This window comes from Paramormyrops kingsleyae, chromosome 14, assembly GCF_048594095.1.
Source record: "Paramormyrops kingsleyae isolate MSU_618 chromosome 14, PKINGS_0.4, whole genome shotgun sequence".
Classification (NCBI taxonomy): Eukaryota; Metazoa; Chordata; class Actinopteri; order Osteoglossiformes; family Mormyridae; genus Paramormyrops; species Paramormyrops kingsleyae.
In genome coordinates this window covers 3,624,411-3,644,076 of record NC_132810.1, presented here as the reverse complement: position 1 = coordinate 3,644,076, position 19,666 = coordinate 3,624,411, and the positions used below count along the sequence as shown (strand labels likewise).

The following is a 19,666-nucleotide window of genomic DNA, read 5'->3' as shown; positions in this document are numbered from 1 at the left end:
CTGAAGATGAAATTCTCTCAGTTTAACACCAGAGGGCAGTGTTACATATATCGCAGAAGATGAAATGGTTTTTCTGTGGTCTGAGCTGTCTTATATCTACAAAATATATAAATAGTCATATGTAGTCAACATATGCTTTTATTTTATATTCTTTTTATGTGGTAATTTTCATTCCTTTCTTGCAGTATGAATAGCATTGACATTTGTTTGTTCATTGCAGTATGAATAGCATTGCAGTGTGAATAGCATTGCAGTATGAATAACACTGACATTTTCATTGTTCAGTAGTTACAAATGTACAAATAATACATTGAACTTTTTAGTCTAGTCTGGTTTTAGAACAAAAAGAAATTTTTAACAAGGTACTTAAAAGCATCACACAGTGAACAAACAATTAATATTGAACCATATTAGAGGTATGGTTTTTATGTTGTTGAATCTATCTTTAACAAGCAAATAATTTGTTACGAGAAGACAAATCTTCGGTAAAGGGTAAAATCAGCTTTTTTTTTTTTTTTTTTTTTTTTTTTTTTAAAGTAAGAACCCACTCTTTATTTTGGAAAAATAAAGAAAATTGAGTAACAGCCACAGAACTTTACTACACAATTAAGTAGACCTGTAAATTTTTTTTCCAAAGTCCAAGTCTGATAATGAAAACCTTTTGTATCTGTCAGATGTTATTCTTGATGAGGCATCTGACTGTGTCACGAAAACGTGTGGGTTGGATGCTCAAGCATGCCGTTTGTGAAGGAGTAAAGTCTCATTATCGCCGTTTGTGAAGGAGTAAAGTCTCATTATCGCCGTTTGTGAAGGAGTAAAGTCTCATTATCGCCGTTTGTGAAGGAGTAAAGTCTCATTATCGCCGTTTGTGAAGGAGTAAAGTCTCATTATCGCCGTTTGTGAAGGAGTAAAGTCTCATTATCGTCAGTGGTTTGGCTTGCAGTACTCCTCTATTTAAGCATATCAGTACCAACAGTGCAGCCATGGTTCAACATGCAGTACACCACTTGGCATATGTTGATTTGGAAATTCCCGACATGTAAACAGTACTGGTCCAGGGTTGCTGGGGCTGCCATTGCTGGGATGAGGGTGTTGCCCATAGAAACAAATAGATGGTCCTCACAAAGATATAAGTACAGGTTGGTGTGTTTGTGTGTGTGCGTGTGTGTGAAAAAGTGTAAAAGTGTGTGAAAAAGTGTAAAAGGATGAGAATCCTCTGTGCACAATTCAAGCCAATCAACAGATTTATCCCAGAAAAGGGTCACATCATATGACATAACTGCATTACTCAGTACAGATCTCTCTCATGCCTTCTTCCTACAGCCAACGCACTAACAGCAACACATTTGGCTCAGTTATCCATAATGAGTCAACACATTCCATAAGGATCCTGTATTTTTCATTAGTTCTGAACACCATTTCCTACTCATTCATTCATTCATTCATTCATTCAAACTCTAATGTGTGTGAGTTTCAGAAAAAAAACAAAAACATCCTTATAAACTCTGAACAGCATGTAGTGGGTCAATTGCCCGGTATCCTTACTGAGGAAGAAATGCAGTGATTCTGAACTTCGTAATGAATCTGCACCTGCTGTAGTGTATGTAGCAGGCTGGTAAATACTGGTTTCAATGTTGCTTGGTTTTGTTGCCTTTCCACTTGCATGCAGTTGTCTGCAGAATATTGTTATCATGTGTGTAATTGGTGTATTTCCTTGGCTTATCAGAAATATTCGGGTCCAGGTATAAATTTCTACCCTTACACTAGGGTGACCACCTAATCCATGTCAGGAGGGACACTATGAGCTACTTCAGCTTTTACGAACTACTTTAAAGCTGAAAGGATTCTGTGCTCTGCTAAAATGTTTGGTTAGTTCCTAGATTGAAAGCCTCATCCAGCTGTTTCGCATTAACATTACTGACACATATGCATGATTATAGGAGACTGACCAATCAGCATACGGCAAGAACCCAGTGCTTCAGTGAAATCCTGGTCCTTTTAATTGAAATGTATGAAATGGTAGTTTACAAATCCTGTTGTAGCTCATAGTGTCCCTCCTGACATGGATTAGGTGGTCACCCTACCCTACACTTCTAGTGCAGTGTTACCCGACCCGGTCCTTGAGGAACCCCAGCCAGTCCACGTTTTTGCTCCCTCCCAGCTCCCAGCAGGGAGCAAAAACACTGACTGTCTGGGGTTCCCCAAGAACCAGGTTGCAAAAACATGGTTCTAGATCATTTGCCGTCCTATTGGCTGGCTTTTACCGCGAGGTTCAATAATCAGGGAAAGGTAGCTGGAAATGACAGAGAACCATGTATGTGCAGCTTTCAAAGTCAAACGTGAGAATCAAACCCCTGCCATCACTATTTTAATATGGCAGTACAATATTCGACATATGTCACATAAAGGAATTCTTCCTGAATTTCACAGCAAACATCAGTGACGTTTCTTTTCCACAGTACATTTCTGTATTCTTGCTTGCTGACCAGCATCATGCACCACTATACTCGGCATGTCTGTGTAAATGCATCTGTTACATGTATTACATGTATATACCCCCCCAGAGCAAAAAATGGGCCAAACCCTAATTTTACAACATTAAACAAGTGTGAGAGCAGCAAGACTTATAATAATAATACACAACCCTTAACCCTTCTTTTCCTATAAACCAGCAGGCAGGCCAAGGCTGGGCTTGAACCCATGACCTTCTGATCACAAGCACAGACACTTAGCCAGCTAAGCCACACAAGCCAGTACAGAAACTTGACAACTCGGTCTCCTACTTTACCTGAAACGGCACCAGTGCCTAACTAATGGTGAGGAAGGAACCTCCAGGCAAAATCAAAATAAAGGAGGGGGGTGGCTTGGTAGGGTAGTGGTTAGCAACAGTGCCTCACACTCCCAGGACCAGGGTTCAAGCCACCCCAACAACATGTAGAGGCCAAGACAAATGACCACCACCCTCAGCCCCCCCCCCCCCCAGAATATACAGTTAGGAAAAAAACAATTGCCACACTTAGGGCCCCCACCTTATTATTAAATAAGTGTGAGAGCAGCAAGACTTATAATAATAATACACAACCCTTCTTTTCCTATAAACCAACAGGCAGGCCAAGGCTGGGCTTGAACCCATGACCTTCTGATCACAAGCACAGACACTTAGCCAGCTAAGCCACACAAGCCAGTACAGAAATTTGACAACTCGGTCTCCTACTTTACCTGAAACGGCACCAGTGCCTAACTAATGGTGAGGAAGGAACCTCCAGGCAAAATCAAAATAAAGGAGGGGGGTGGCTTGGTAGGGTAGTGGTTAGCAACAGTGCCTCACACTCCCAGGACCAGGGTTCAAGCCTCTCCTCCCCATGCACAACCACCACCCCAACAACATGTGGAGGCCAAGACAGATGACCACCACCCTCAGGGCCCCCCAGAATATACAGTTAGGAAAAAAACAATTGCCACACTTAGGGCCCCCACCTTATTATTAAACAAGTGTGAGAGCAGCAAGACTTATAATAATAATACACAAACCTTAACCCTTCTTTTCCTATAAACCAGCAGGCAGGCCAAGACTGGGCTTGAACCCATGACCTTCTGATCACAAGCACAGACACTTAGCCAGCTAAGCCACACAAGCCAGTACAGAAATTTGACAACTCGGTCTCCTACTTTACCTGAAACGGCACCAGTGCCTAACTAATGGTGAGGAAGGAACCTCCAGGCAAAATCAAAATAAAGGAGGGGGGTGGCTTGGTAGGGTAGTGGTTAGCAACAGTGCCTCACACTCCCAGGACCAGGGTTCAAGCCACCCCAACAACATGTAGAGGCCAAGACAAATGACCACCACCCTCAGCCCCCCCCCCCCCCCAGAATATACAGTTAGGAAAAAAACAATTGCCACACTTAGGGCCCCCACCTTATTATTAAATAAGTGTGAGAGCAGCAAGACTTATAATAATAATACACAACCCTTCTTTTCCTATAAACCAACAGGCAGGCCAAGGCTGGGCTTGAACCCATGACCTTCTGATCACAAGCACAGACACTTAGCCAGCTAAGCCACACAAGCCAGTACAGAAATTTGACAACTCGGTCTCCTACTTTACCTGAAACGGCACCAGTGCCTAACTAATGGTGAGGAAGGAACCTCCAGGCAAAATCAAAATAAAGGAGGGGGGTGGCTTGGTAGGGTAGTGGTTAGCAACAGTGCCTCACACTCCCAGGACCAGGGTTCAAGCCTCTCCTCCCCATGCACAACCACCACCCCAACAACATGTGGAGGCCAAGACAGATGACCACCACCCTCAGGGCCCCCCAGAATATACAGTTAGGAAAAAATCAATTGCCACACTTAGGGCCCCCACCTTATTATTAAATAAGTGTGAGAGCAGCAAGACTTATAATAATAATACACAAACCTTAACCCTTCTTTTCCTATAAACCAGCAGGCAGGCCAAGACTGGGCTTGAACCCATGACCTTCTGATCACAAGCACAGACACTTAGCCAGCTAAGCCACACAAGCCAGTACAGAAATTTGACAACTCGGTCTCCTACTTTACCTGAAACGGCACCAGTGCCTAACTAATGGTGAGGAAGGAACCTCCAGGCAAAATCAAAATAAAGGATGGGGGTGGCTTGGTAGGGTAGTGGTTAGCAACAGTGCCTCACACTCCCAGGACCAGGGTTCAAGCCTCTCCTCCCCATGCACAACCACCACCCCAACAACATGTGGAGGCCAAGACAGATGACCACCACCCTCAGGGCCCCCCCCCCCCCCCAGAATATACAGTTAGGAAAAAATCAATTGCCACACTTAGGGCCCCCACCTTATTATTAAATAAGTGTGAGAGCAGCAAGACTTATAATAATAATACACAACCCTTCTTTTCATATAAACCAACAGGCAGGCCAAGGCTGGGCTTGAACCCATGACCTTCTGATCACAAGCACAGACACTTAGCCAGCTAAGCCACACAAGCCAGTACAGAAATTTGACAACTCGGTCTCCTACTTTACCTGAAACGGCACCAGTGCCTAACTAATGGTGAGGAAGGAACCTCCAGGCAAAATCAAAATAAAGGAGGGGGGTGGCTTGGTAGGGTAGTGGTTAGCAACAGTGCCTCACACTCCCAGGGCCAGGGTTCAAGCCTCTCCTCCCCATGCACAACCACCACCCCAACAACATGTGGAGGCCAAGACAGATGACCACCACCCTCAGGGCCCCCCAGAATATACAGTTAGGAAAAAAACAATTGCCACACTTAGGGCCCCCACCTTATTATTAAACAAGTGTGAGAGCAGCAAGACTTATAATAATACACAAACCTTAACCCTTCTTTTCCTATAAACCAGCAGGCAGGCCAAGACTGGGCTTGAACCCATGACCTTCTGATCACAAGCACAGACACTTAGCCAGCTAAGCCACACAAGCCAGTACAGAAATTTGACAACTCGGTCTCCTACTTTACCTGAAACGGCACCAGTGCCTAACTAATGGTGAGGAAGGAACCTCCAGGCAAAATCAAAATAAAGGAGGGGGGTGGCTTGGTAGGGTAGTGGTTAGCAACAGTGCCTCACACTCCCAGGGCCAGGGTTCAAGCCTCTCCTCCCCATGCCCAACCACCACCCCAACAACATGTGGAGGCCAAGACAGATGACCACCACCCTCAGGGCCCCCCCCCCCCCCCAGAATATACAGTTAGGAAAAAATCAATTGCCGCACTTAGGGCCCCCACCTTATTATTAAATAAGTGTGAGAGCAGCAAGACTTATAATAATAATACACAACCCTTCTTTTCATATAAACCAACAGGCAGGCCAAGGCTGGGCTTGAACCCATGACCTTCTAATCACAAGCACAGACCCTTAGCCAGCTAAGCCACACAAGCCAGTACAGAAATTTGACAACTCGGTCTCCTACTTTACCTGAAACGGCACCAGTGCCTAACTAATGGTGAGGAAGGAACCTCCAGGCAAAATCAAAATAAAGGAGGGGGGTGGCTTGGTAGGGTAGTGGTTAGCAACAGTGCCTCACACTCCCAGGGCCAGGGTTCAAGCCTCTCCTCCCCATGCACAACCACCACCCCAACAACATGTGGAGGCCAAGACAGATGACCACCACCCTCAGGGCCCCCCAGAATATACAGTTAGGAAAAAATCAATTGCCACACTTAGGGCCCCCACCTTATTATTAAATAAGTGTGAGAGCAGCAAGACTTATAATAATAATACACAAACCTTAACCCTTCTTTTCCTATAAACCAGCAGGCAGGCCAAGACTGGGCTTGAACCCATGACCTTCTGATCACAAGCACAGACACTTAGCCAGCTAAGCCACACAAGCCAGTACAGAAATTTGACAACTCGGTCTCCTACTTTACCTGAAACGGCACCAGTGCCTAACTAATGGTGAGGAAGGAACCTCCAGGCAAAATCAAAATAAAGGAGGGGGGTGGCTTGGTAGGGTAGTGGTTAGCAACAGTGCCTCACACTCCCAGGACCAGGGTTCAAGCCTCTCCTCCCCATGCACAACCACCACCCCAACAACATGTGGAGGCCAAGACAGATGACCACCACCCTCAGGGCCCCCCAGAATATACAGTTAGGAAAAAATCAATTGCCACACTTAGGGCCCCCACCTTATTATTAAATAAGTGTGAGAGCAGCAAGACTTATAATAATAATACACAAACCTTAACCCTTCTTTTCCTATAAACCAGCAGGCAGGCCAAGACTGGGCTTGAACCCATGACCTTCTGATCACAAGCACAGACACTTAGCCAGCTAAGCCACACAAGCCAGTACAGAAATTTGACAACTCGGTCTCCTACTTTACCTGAAACGGCACCAGTGCCTAACTAATGGTGAGGAAGGAACCTCCAGGCAAAATCAAAATAAAGGAGGGGGGTGGCTTGGTAGGGTAGTGCTTAGCAACAGTGCCTCACACTCCCAGGACCAGGGTTCAAGCCTCTCCTCCCCATGCACAACCACCACCCCAACAACATGTGGAGGCCAAGACAGATGACCACCACCCTCAGGGCCCCCCAGAATATACAGTTAGGAAAAAATCAATTGCCACACTTAGGGCCCCCACCTTATTATTAAATAAGTGTGAGAGCAGCAAGACTTATAATAATAATACACAAACCTTAACCCTTCTTTTCCTATAAACCAGCAGGCAGGCCAAGACTGGGCTTGAACCCATGACCTTCTGATCACAAGCACAGACACTTAGCCAGCTAAGCCACACAAGCCAGTACAGAAATTTGACAACTCGGTCTCCTACTTTACCTGAAACGGCACCAGTGCCTAACTAATGGTGAGGAAGGAACCTCCAGGCAAAATCAAAATAAAGGAGGGGGGTGGCTTGGTAGGGTAGTGCTTAGCAACAGTGCCTCACACTCCCAGGACCAGGGTTCAAGCCTCTCCTCCCCATGCACAACCACCACCCCAACAACATGTGGAGGCCAAGACAGATGACCACCACCCTCAGGGCCCCCCCCCCCCCCCCCCCAGAATATACAGTTAGGAAAAAATCAATTGCCACACTTAGGGCCCCCACCTTATTATTAAATAAGTGTGAGAGCAGCAAGACTTATAATAATAATACACAAACCTTAACCCTTCTTTTCCTATAAACCAGCAGGCAGGCCAAGACTGGGCTTGAACCCATGACCTTCTGATCACAAGCACAGACACTTAGCCAGCTAAGCCACACAAGCCAGTACAGAAATTTGACAACTCGGTCTCCTACTTTACCTGAAACGGCACCAGTGCCTAACTAATGGTGAGGAAGGAACCTCCAGGCAAAATCAAAATAAAGGAGGGGGGTGGCTAGCAACAGTGCCTCACACTCCCAGGGCCAGGGTTCAAGCCTCTCCTCCCCATGCACAACCACCACCCCAACAACATGTGGAGGCCAAGACAAATGACCACCACCCTCAGGGCCCCCCAGAATATACAGTTAGGAAAAAAACAATTGCCACACTTAGGGCCCCCACCTTATTATTAAACAAGTGTGAGAGCAGCAAGACTTATAATAATAATACACAAACCTTAACCCTTCTTTTCCTATAAACCAGCAGGCAGGCCAAGACTGGGCTTGAACCCATGACCTTCTGATCACAAGCACAGACACTTAGCCAGCTAAGCCACACAAGCCAGTACAGAAATTTGACAACTCGGTCTCCTACTTTACCTGAAACGGCACCAGTGCCTAACTAATGGTGAGGAAGGAACCTCCAGGCAAAATCAAAATAAAGGAGGGGGGTGGCTTGGTAGGGTAGTGCTTAGCAACAGTGCCTCACACTCCCAGGACCAGGGTTCAAGCCTCTCCTCCCCATGCACAACCACCACCCCAACAACATGTGGAGGCCAAGACAGATGACCACCACCCTCAGGGCCCCCCCCCCCCCCCCCCCCCAGAATATACAGTTAGGAAAAAATCAATTGCCACACTTAGGGCCCCCACCTTATTATTAAATAAGTGTGAGAGCAGCAAGACTTATAATAATAATACACAAACCTTAACCCTTCTTTTCCTATAAACCAGCAGGCAGGCCAAGACTGGGCTTGAACCCATGACCTTCTGATCACAAGCACAGACACTTAGCCAGCTAAGCCACACAAGCCAGTACAGAAATTTGACAACTCGGTCTCCTACTTTACCTGAAACGGCACCAGTGCCTAACTAATGGTGAGGAAGGAACCTCCAGGCAAAATCAAAATAAAGGAGGGGGGTGGCTAGCAACAGTGCCTCACACTCCCAGGGCCAGGGTTCAAGCCTCTCCTCCCCATGCACAACCACCACCCCAACAACATGTGGAGGCCAAGACAAATGACCACCACCCTCAGGGCCCCCCAGAATATACAGTTAGGAAAAAAACAATTGCCACACTTAGGGCCCCCACCTTATTATTAAACAAGTGTGAGAGCAGCAAGACTTATAATAATAATACACAAACCTTAACCCTTCTTTTCCTATAAACCAGCAGGCAGGCCAAGACTGGGCTTGAACCCATGACCTTCTGATCACAAGCACAGACACTTAGCCAGCTAAGCCACACAAGCCAGTACAGAAATTTGACAACTCGGTCTCCTACTTTACCTGAAACGGCACCAGTGCCTAACTAATGGTGAGGAAGGAACCTCCAGGCAAAATCAAAATAAAGGAGGGGGGTGGCTTGGTAGGGTAGTGCTTAGCAACAGTGCCTCACACTCCCAGGACCAGGGTTCAAGCCTCTCCTCCCCATGCACAACCACCACCCCAACAACATGTGGAGGCCAAGACAGATGACCACCACCCTCAGGGCCCCCCCCCCCCCCCCCCCCCAGAATATACAGTTAGGAAAAAATCAATTGCCACACTTAGGGCCCCCACCTTATTATTAAATAAGTGTGAGAGCAGCAAGACTTATAATAATAATACACAAACCTTAACCCTTCTTTTCCTATAAACCAGCAGGCAGGCCAAGACTGGGCTTGAACCCATGACCTTCTGATCACAAGCACAGACACTTAGCCAGCTAAGCCACACAAGCCAGTACAGAAATTTGACAACTCGGTCTCCTACTTTACCTGAAACGGCACCAGTGCCTAACTAATGGTGAGGAAGGAACCTCCAGGCAAAATCAAAATAAAGGAGGGGGGTGGCTAGCAACAGTGCCTCACACTCCCAGGGCCAGGGTTCAAGCCTCTCCTCCCCATGCACAACCACCACCCCAACAACATGTGGAGGCCAAGACAAATGACCACCACCCTCAGGGCCCCCCAGAATATACAGTTAGGAAAAAAACAATTGCCACACTTAGGGCCCCCACCTTATTATTAAACAAGTGTGAGAGCAGCAAGACTTATAATAATAATACACAAACCTTAACCCTTCTTTTCCTATAAACCAGCAGGCAGGCCAAGACTGGGCTTGAACCCATGACCTTCTGATCACAAGCACAGACACTTAGCCAGCTAAGCCACACAAGCCAGTACAGAAATTTGACAACTCGGTCTCCTACTTTACCTGAAACGGCACCAGTGCCTAACTAATGGTGAGGAAGGAACCTCCAGGCAAAATCAAAATAAAGGAGGGGGGTGGCTTGGTAGGGTAGTGCTTAGCAACAGTGCCTCACACTCCCAGGACCAGGGTTCAAGCCTCTCCTCCCCATGCACAACCACCACCCCAACAACATGTGGAGGCCAAGACAGATGACCACCACCCTCAGGGCCCCCCCCCCCCAGAATATACAGTTAGGAAAAAATCAATTGCCACACTTAGGGCCCCCCCCTTATTATTAAACAAGTGTGAGAGCAGCAAGACTTATAATAATAATACACAACCCTTAACCCTTCTTTTCCTATAAATCAACAGGCAGGCCAAAGGTGGGGCTTGAACCCATGACCTTCTGATCACAAGCACAGACACTTAGCCAGCTAAGCCACACAAGCCAGTAAAGAAACTCAACAACTCGGTCTCCTACTTTACCTGAAACGGCACCAGTGCCTAACTAATGGTGAGGAAGGAACATCCAGGCAAAATCAAAATAAAGGAGGGGGGAGCTTGGTAGGGTAGTGGTTAGCAACAGTGCCTCACACTCCCAGGACCAGGGTTCAAGCCTCTCCTCCCCATGCACAACCACCATCCCAACAACACATGGAGGCCAAGACAGATGACATTTAGCCAGCTAAGCCACACAAGCCAGTACAGAAACTTGACAACTCGGTCTCCTACTTTACCTGAAACGGCACCAGTGCCTAGCAACATGTGGAGACCAAGACAGACAACCACCACCCCCCCCCCAAAATATACAGTCAGGAAAAAATCAATTACCACACTTAAGCTTTGGACCATTTTTTTCCTTTTTTTTTGCTGAGAAATGTAGGCTATGTGTTCATATCATGTCTTTAACAGTATAAGACAGACATACACTCACCTAAAGGATTATTAGGAACACCTGTTCAATTTCTCATTAATGAAATTATCTAATCAACCAATCACATGGCAGTTGCTTCAATGCATTTAGGGGTGTGGTCCTGGTCAAGACAATCTCCTGAACTCCAAACTGAATGTCAGAATGGGAAAGAAAGGTGATTTAAGCTATTTTGAGCGTGGCATTGTTGTTGGTGCCAGACAGGCCGGTCTGAGTATTTCACAATCTGCTCAGTTACTGGGATTTTCACGCACAACCATTTCTAGGGTTTACAAAGAATGGTGTGCAAAGGGAAAAACATCCAGTATGCGGCAGTCCTGTGGGCGAAAATGCCTTGTTGATGCTAGAGGTCAGAGGAGAATGTGCCGACTGATTCAAGCTGATAGAAGAGCAACTTTGACTGAAATAACCACTCGTTACAACCGAGGTATGCAGCAAAGCATTTGTGAAGCCACAACACGCACAACCTTGAGGCGGATGGGCTACAACAGCAGAAGACCCCACCGCGTACCACTCATCTCCACTACAAATAGGAAAAAGAGGCTACAATTTGCACGAGCTCACCAAAATTGGACAGTTGAAGACTGGAAAAATGTTGCCTGGTCTGATGAGTCTCGATTTCTGTTGATACATTCAAATGGTAGAGTCAGAATTTGGCGAAAACAGAATGAGAACATGGATCCATCATGTCTTGTTACCACTGTGCAGGCTGGTGGTGGTGGTGTAATGGTGTGGGGGATGTTTTCTTGGCACACTTTAGGCCCCTTAGTGCCAATTGGGCATCGTTTAAATGCCACGGCCTACCTGAGCATTGTTTCTGACCATGTCCATCCCTTTATGATCACCATGTACCCATCCTCTGATGGCTACTTCCAGCAGGATAATGCACCATGTCACAAAGCTCGAATCATTTCAAATTGGTTTCTTGAACATGACAATGAGTTCACTGTACTAAAATGGCCCCCACAGTCACCAGATCTCAACCCAATAGAGCATCTTTGGGATGTGGTTGAACGGGAGCTTCGTGCCCTGGATGTGCATCCCACAAATCTCCATCAACTGCAAGATGCTATCCTATCAATATGGGCCAACATTTCTAAAGAATGCTTTCAGCACCTTGTTGAATCAATGGCACGTAGAATTAAGGCAGTTCTGAAGGCGAAAGGGGGTCAAACACCGTATTAGTATGGTGTTCCTAATAATCCTTTAGGTGAGTGTATATTATGAAATATAAGTATTCAAAATTGTTATCAGAATAGCAAGTTAAGGCAGAATACTAAAACATTTTAATATTTTAAGAAAAATCATACTAGCATTCTTGAGGCATTTTGCTTTGATAATACTTCTGTGTGCTGTGACTGCAGATATAATAAGACCTGCATAATAATTCCATAATAATAATAATATATTTGTTTTTTTGTATACAATACCTTCCAACCAGCCATAATTTGCAGACAAAGACCTGCAAATTACATTAGCTAATGTTAACATTTTCAAATGGACGCTTTAAATCAATTTGAAATACCTGCAAGCTGCCCTAATATAGGTCACAACAACATGAACAAAAATTACGTTATGGTAACATGTCTATGTTTACAGTACAGATACTGCACATACAAACTTAAAACTAAGGACACTGCAGCAAGACACGTATCTGAATAAAAAATAGCTGTGATGTCACTTCCTCTTGAGAGTTCACTGATCTTTTTGTTCATTGTTTTTTTTTTTGCACATCATTTCCACATCCAACTCTAGCATTAGATTACAATGCTTAGCCTGATCAGCATCACTGTTTCACTATTTTGCTGGACTGGTAGGTAATAACTTGCTTAAAAATATTTATATTGTTCAATTAACAATACCTTTGATAACTAATATACTTTGCAATCATTACTATACATTTTATCCCAATAGGTTTCAATGAGGGACTTGATGTTAAACAATCTCCAGCTCTGCATTTTAAGAGCAAAGGCCAAAATGAATCTGCGAAGATGCTGTGTGAACATACAGACACCAGCTATGATCAGATGTACTGGTTTCGCCAACTTCCAGGACAAAACATGGAGCTCATAGTAATATCTAATGCATATGGCACACATGACTATGGTCATTCTAATAAAAGTAAATATGAAGCTATAAAATCTGAACCTAAGAATGGAACGTTCACTGTGAAAGCGCTGGAGCCAGAAGACAGTGGCGTGTATTTCTGTGCTGCTTATAAACACAGTGTTTCAAAATCACCACAAAGTTGTTCAAAAACCTCCCTCCAGTACTCACTGCACACGAAAAGTTCATATTATGTCCGCTAGATGGAGCAGTAACATCAAAAATTAAAATAGGGATATAAAAAAACAAAACATTTTAGATTAAAATTAATTTCAGTATTTGTTCATGTTTAGAGATACTATGTGATTGCAGGTTCAGGTGTCATGCAATCATTCTTTTAAAATTTTCATAGGAAATTTTATCATTTGATAGTGAGAAATGATCCAAGACGTGAAAGATGTTTGGTAATAGTTCTGAGTTTGTTGAAAATGTCACTCACTGATGTCACTTCTGAAATTCTTCCAATTTAAATGTTCAGCGTATTGATGTATGTTTCTCCCTTTGCTACGATGTGTTTCAAAGTAATCCTTTATTACCATTGTATTGGCAGGAATGGCAATCAGTCTATGCGTAACGGAGCTGAGCAATCGCCATGTGTTTTGGTCACAATAAAATAAACAATGACTGTGTTTATCAATACTGAGAAACTAACCATGGACATTTCACCTACTTTGAATACCGTAATAAGAATATTGACTTTCCAGATGACAAATTAAGACATCACTTTGGAAGAAAGTGGACAAATCAGTACTAACAACTAACAACTAAAACTAAAAATAACCTCTGCGGACAGCGATAGGCTACTTGTTTTTGTACCGCACAACTAAATAGCGCTTCATTCAACCTCCCTTTTCTTCACAAACTACGTCTTTTATACAGTATGCAGTACACCAGTTCTCATCACACCTGTCTATTACCACAATCGCCACATTTTTACAGTTGTAACCACATGTGTACCTGCTGTATGACAGTTAAAATAGCACATTGAGAAGCAAACACAATAGCAGTGCATTCTCTGGGTATGTTGTCACAATGCATCTGTTTTTGTTCTTAGACCCTTATATTTTGTTAATTTCTGTTTCCCTTTTAGTTTAAATACTCATATTTATGTATATATCAATTCCTAGCTGTTCATATATAAATATCCATATTGACTGATTTTGAATATAATGTGTGCTTTACTCATTGCTTTTCATTGTTTTGCGTGTTTTTTCTCTATGTAATATATATCTTCCAGTCACTCTGCATCATTATTCTATGCAAGAATATCTCTCAGAATTTTATCAAACACATTCTTCACTAATTTGATGGTTGGCAATAAACGTTTATGTTCTGTTGTAATCCATTATATTATATGTTCTCTACTGTACTGCTGGTCAGGACTACACTTCTTGGTGACTGGCATTCTTCACTCACAGGTTAAGGCCTACTTGCTCCAGAAGAAAACTCACCATTAATAACATGCAACAAATATGACAGATATATTAAAGCATGTAACTCTATAATGCTTCTCTGCACTCAACGTAAAACACCCAGTTTTCCACTACAGACAAATGTCAGATTAGTGAATCTATTACTAAGAGTGTAACTTTTAGAGTGATAAAATGACAAATGGTTGGAGACATTTGCTTGTATGTATATGCAGCTGGAAGTTATTTGAGTATCAATAATCTAGAACTTGTGTACTACATGCAGAAAAAACAACCTCACCTCTAGAGGGAGCTATTTCTCTTTGAAACAAGAAAAAGTACTAAGATTTGTATCAGTTTGGTTTAGTAGGTCAGTGCTTTTCATGCTGGCCTTTCATGCATTCTGCGTATGTCTTAATTAATTAGACTCATCTGCGATTAGAACTCAGTAGGTGAGAGTTCAGATCATGCAACAGAATATCATACGACAGCTATATGCTTTATAAACCACATTTTATAAATCACGTGAAATTTGTAAAAAATGATATTCATATCATATCATAGGTGGGTTCAGGGTTGGGGGTTTGAATGTTGCCTCCATTGTGTGTGTGGAGTTAGTATGTGTACCACATACTTTTCTCAACCACACCCGGCACGGATGGATGGATGGATGGAAGGATTGATGGATGGATACAGAACTGAGATTACATGGAGCAATTTTTTTTTATGCGAAAACTAATTGAACTGAGCCTGGGTTACTGAACTGTTAAGCCGATGTGTGAATGAAAAAAGGGCACTAAAGTTTAATGACATAATTTCATCTTATAAGGACTTTGTGCTGAGGACTAATTCAATATTAATTGAATGTTTATTGTACTTGTGACTTATGCTAAAGGTATATTATTCCTGGTATATTATTCCTGGTATATTATTCTTAGGTAAGGGGGAACGTGCCCAGTCTCCTTTCCTAATCATGTCTTATTCTAAATCATTTAATGAATATTACAAATAAGTTCACACCTTGAATTTTTTTGAAGACAAACCCATTATAAAAATGAAAATGTTGTACATTTTTCAGCACAGATGTGTGTAACTAAAATAAATAATCCTATAGACTGATTAGTGTGGCCTAGAGAAATTAAGATACATAATTTAACAGGTTAGTAGATAAAAATCCCAGCAGTCATGGGGGATTAGACACTGGCTTGGAAAAAAATGCATCACACACAGAACTGAAAGTGACATGCTGGTGTAAAGGGGACCTATTTAGACAGACTTCATCCATTCTGACATCATTTCCTTGCCCACACAGTTCATCTCCGCTTGTCTCTTTAGAGCACCAAGGCGTCAGAATGATCAAAAAACTGCTCTACTTCACTGGTCTTCTCTGGGTGACAGGTAAAAAAACAGATTTAATTTAAAGAGCACACAATTTTTGATGAATTTTACAGAATGGTACTGCATTTGCCTGTTCTCGGCATATTATAATGTCCTCTCTCTTCTTCACAGGGCTTTCGCTCAGTAATAAAGTCCAGCAGACACCTCATGCTTTGATAAACCAGACTGGTGTCACTTTGGAATTTACCTGTAGGCACAAAGTTTCCAGCTATGACACTATATTGTGGTACCAAAAGCTGGAGAAGGACAATGCCTTAAATCTCATTGGTTATGTAAGTTATAGGACGCCATACCTTGAAAATTCATATAAAGAACACTTCAATGTGAGCGGAGATGGGGAGGTGGCTGCATTTTTACACATTCTCAAAACAAGGCATATAGACACTGCAATATACTTCTGTGCAGCCAGTTACCACAGTACTGCAGGTTCTCTCCCTGCTCTACAAAAACCACACTCAGCTCCGAACATCTGCGCTCGCTTGAAATCCTAGCTCGACAAATTTTCTTTAATTGTCAGTAACTTAATTAACTTCATATTAATTTCATTAATATGTCAGAGGGATTTTACTGGGTCCTGGGTCTGAGGTCCCAAGTGTGTAAACCTGAGGCTACAATGGCAAAGAAAAAGTCCCTCAGAGAGAGAATGAAACCTTGGTAGGACCCAGACACAAGGGGAAGCTCATCCTCCTCTTTTTAAACTCACAGATGAACTGCAGCCACAAAAAGGGTGCTGGCTATATACAAATGTACTGGTACCACCAGCGCCCAGGGGAGAACATGCAGCTCATTGTGTTTACAGCTTTTCGAAGTACACCTGACTTTGGGAATTTAGACCAGAGCAATTATGAAGCTGAAAAACCTAACGTTGAGAGTGGATCTTTCACAATAAAAAATCTGAAGCCAGAAGACAGTGGTGTGTATTTCTGTGCAGTGAGTGAACACAGTGATGCAGACTGATTGCACAGCTGTACAGAAGAATGAAGTTGCAGTACTTAATCTCTCCTGTTGGGGGGTCTATAACTCAAGTAGACAACTTACAGAAACACTGTGACAGCATTCTGAATTTAATGTAGTCGAGTGAAATGCTTAAATGCAAACATATAGGGATGGACTGTCAGTCCAGTGGAGAGAGTGATATTCTAACATAACTGGGCTTAAAGCCTGACCTGGATGAAGCCATGGGAATAGGGAAAGGGAAACCAGTCACACATGTGGGCGTCTGAAGTTTATACTGGAGGATGGCCAGCCTGAAGGGACCGTCACCTCGTAACAGACCCCCTTTGGTGTAGGACTCCCATGTTCCCTCAACAAACCTCACCCTTTGTGAGGGGGGGGGCATGCTTGCAGGATTGTCTCCTGAATTTCCCTGTGCCATTGCAACTAGCTAAGGGTGGCTCATTATGGGTGATATTAACCAGTGTTTATTAATCCTGGTTGTTCTGTATATACACTGTATTTATTGGGCTGGACCTTTATTAGACTGTTGTCAGATGTGGTGACGACTGTGACAAGCAGACACTCCTGTCAGCAGCTTCACCCATTTATATGCAGTAACGTCACTTCCTGTCTGCCAGAAGTATTCAAAGTCAGTGACATTTCTCTCTGTATAGAATTCTGCTGTCAACATGTTCCAAAGACATAACATTCTTCTTATTTTTCTATGGGTGACAGGTAACAAAGTCCTGTACATGTTTTACTTTGATCATCTTTGATAATCAGTGTGGATGGACATCTTCTAATCTCTTCTGTCTTTGCAGGGCTCTCACTCAGCAACAAAGTTAATCAGAGTCCTCCTGCTCTCTTGGTCCAATCTAATGATCGTGCCGAATTCAAATGTAGCCATGAGATTCAAAGCTACAACATGATACTGTGGTACCAGCAACAGAAAGACAATGATTTAAAACTCATAGGAAATGTTTGGAACAAAGCCAATACTACTGAAGAAGCCTATCAAAAAAATTTTGAAATAACTGGAGATGGGACCAAAGAAGCATCTCTCCATATTGCGAACGTAACAGATGTACACACGGCCGTGTATTTTTGTGCAGCAAGTTATACACAGTTCTGAAGATTCTCTCTCCCTTCTACAAAAACTCTTTGCTGCTTGTGTCATCTTTGAAACCAGAAAGAGTAACACAGGTGCTCGAAACCATTACAGATTTTTTGACTCAGTGCCAGTTCATACAGATCAGCTGGCTTTCATAAACAAACAGTTTGTTACTTTCATTACAAAGCACTTTACTGAGTCCTGGGCCTGAGGGCCCCAGAAACCAAGCCTGAGGCTACAATGGCAAAGAAAAAGTCCCTCAGAGAGAGAATGAAACCTTGGTAGGACCCAGACACAAGGGGAAGCTCATCCTCCTCTTTTTAAACTCACACCATCACTTCCTCCATCCCTCAGGTCCTGGTTAGTGCTGTTTGTTGTTTCTCTGTTTCCTCTCAGAAGATGAATACGGCCAGAGTTGTCATATTTGCAGTCATTTTGCTTTGGTGGAAAGGTAAGGTTATGAAATTTAGAGCTAAAATTACTTACTTAGAAAAAAATACCACATAACCTTATACAAGTCATGGGATTTCTTACATTTCTCATTATTTCACACTAATTTTCCTACAGGTCATGGTGAAGGCAGTGGTGTTACACAGAATCCAGCCATTCTCTGGGCTCCTATAGGGAATTCTAGCCAGATGAACTGCAGTCACAACAAGGATCTCACTTACAACCAAATGTACTGGTACCACCAGCGCCCAGGGGAGAACATGCAGCTCATTGTGTTCACAGCTTTTCGAAGTACACCTGACTTTGGGAATTTAGACCAGAGCAATTATGAAGCTGAAAAACCTAACGTTGAGAGTGGATCTTTCACAATAAAAAGTGTGAAGCCAGAAGACAGTGGTGTGTATTTCTGTGCAGTGAGTGAACACAGTGATGCAGACTGATTGCACAGCTGTACAAAAGAATGAAGTTGCAGTACTTAATCTCTCCTGTTGGGGGGTCTATAACTCAAGTAGACAACTTACAGAAACACTGTGACAGCATTCTGAATTTAATGTAGTCGAGTGAAATGCTTAAATGCAAACATATAGGGATGGACTGTCAGTCCAGTGGAGAGAGTGATATTCTAACATAACTGGGCTTAAAGCCTGACCTGGATGAAGCCATGGGAATAGGGAAAGGGAAACCAGAGACACATGTGGGCGTCTGAAGTTTATACTGGAGGATGGCCAGCCTTAAGGGACCGTCACCTCGTAACAGACCCCCTTTGGTGTAGGACTCCCATGTTCCCTCGACAAACCTAACCCTTTGCGGGGAGGGGGGGGGGGGGGCATGCTTGCAGGATTGTCTCCTGAATTTCCCTGTGCCATTGCAACTAGCTAAGGGTGGGTAATTATGGGTGATATTAACCAATGTTAATTAAACCTGGTTGTTCTGAACATACACTGTATTTACTGGGCTGGACCTTTATTAAGCTACAACTACAACATCAAATATACTGTAGGTTACTCAAATCTCACAAACTGAAATTTCAGGTAAGCTAATGATTTAATAGATTTCTTCTTCTGACAAGTGTGAGCTTCTAAACGATTGTTAATTACTGATTAAACCCCAATATTATTTGCAGTTTCAGTACCTCTGGCCGTACAGTAAACAAAAAAATGTGTTTATTTCTGCACATCATATTCTTTTGTTTGTACATTATCTGTTGGGGGTAGAAACTCTTACACATTCATTTAGAGATTCAATGTAGTGTTACCACCTCATTCTTAGCTAATTGAATATTAAACTTACATATTTATTGTTTTGTCCTCCTGAATTTGCGGAGTGTCAGAT

The 19,666-nt window shown here is 43.2% G+C and overlaps 1 gene segment (V, D, J or C); it reads left to right on the top strand.

Annotated features, from left to right (window-relative positions):
* The first annotated feature begins 15,731 nt into the window (after positions 1–15,731).
* LOC111852025 (T cell receptor beta variable 6-1-like) lies at positions 15,732–18,774 on the top strand. The segment is given in 4 exon segments: positions 15,732–15,837; positions 15,949–16,109; positions 18,239–18,335; positions 18,452–18,774. Coding segments are annotated over 4 exon segments (627 nt in total).
* Positions 18,775–19,666: the final 892 nt, after the last annotated feature.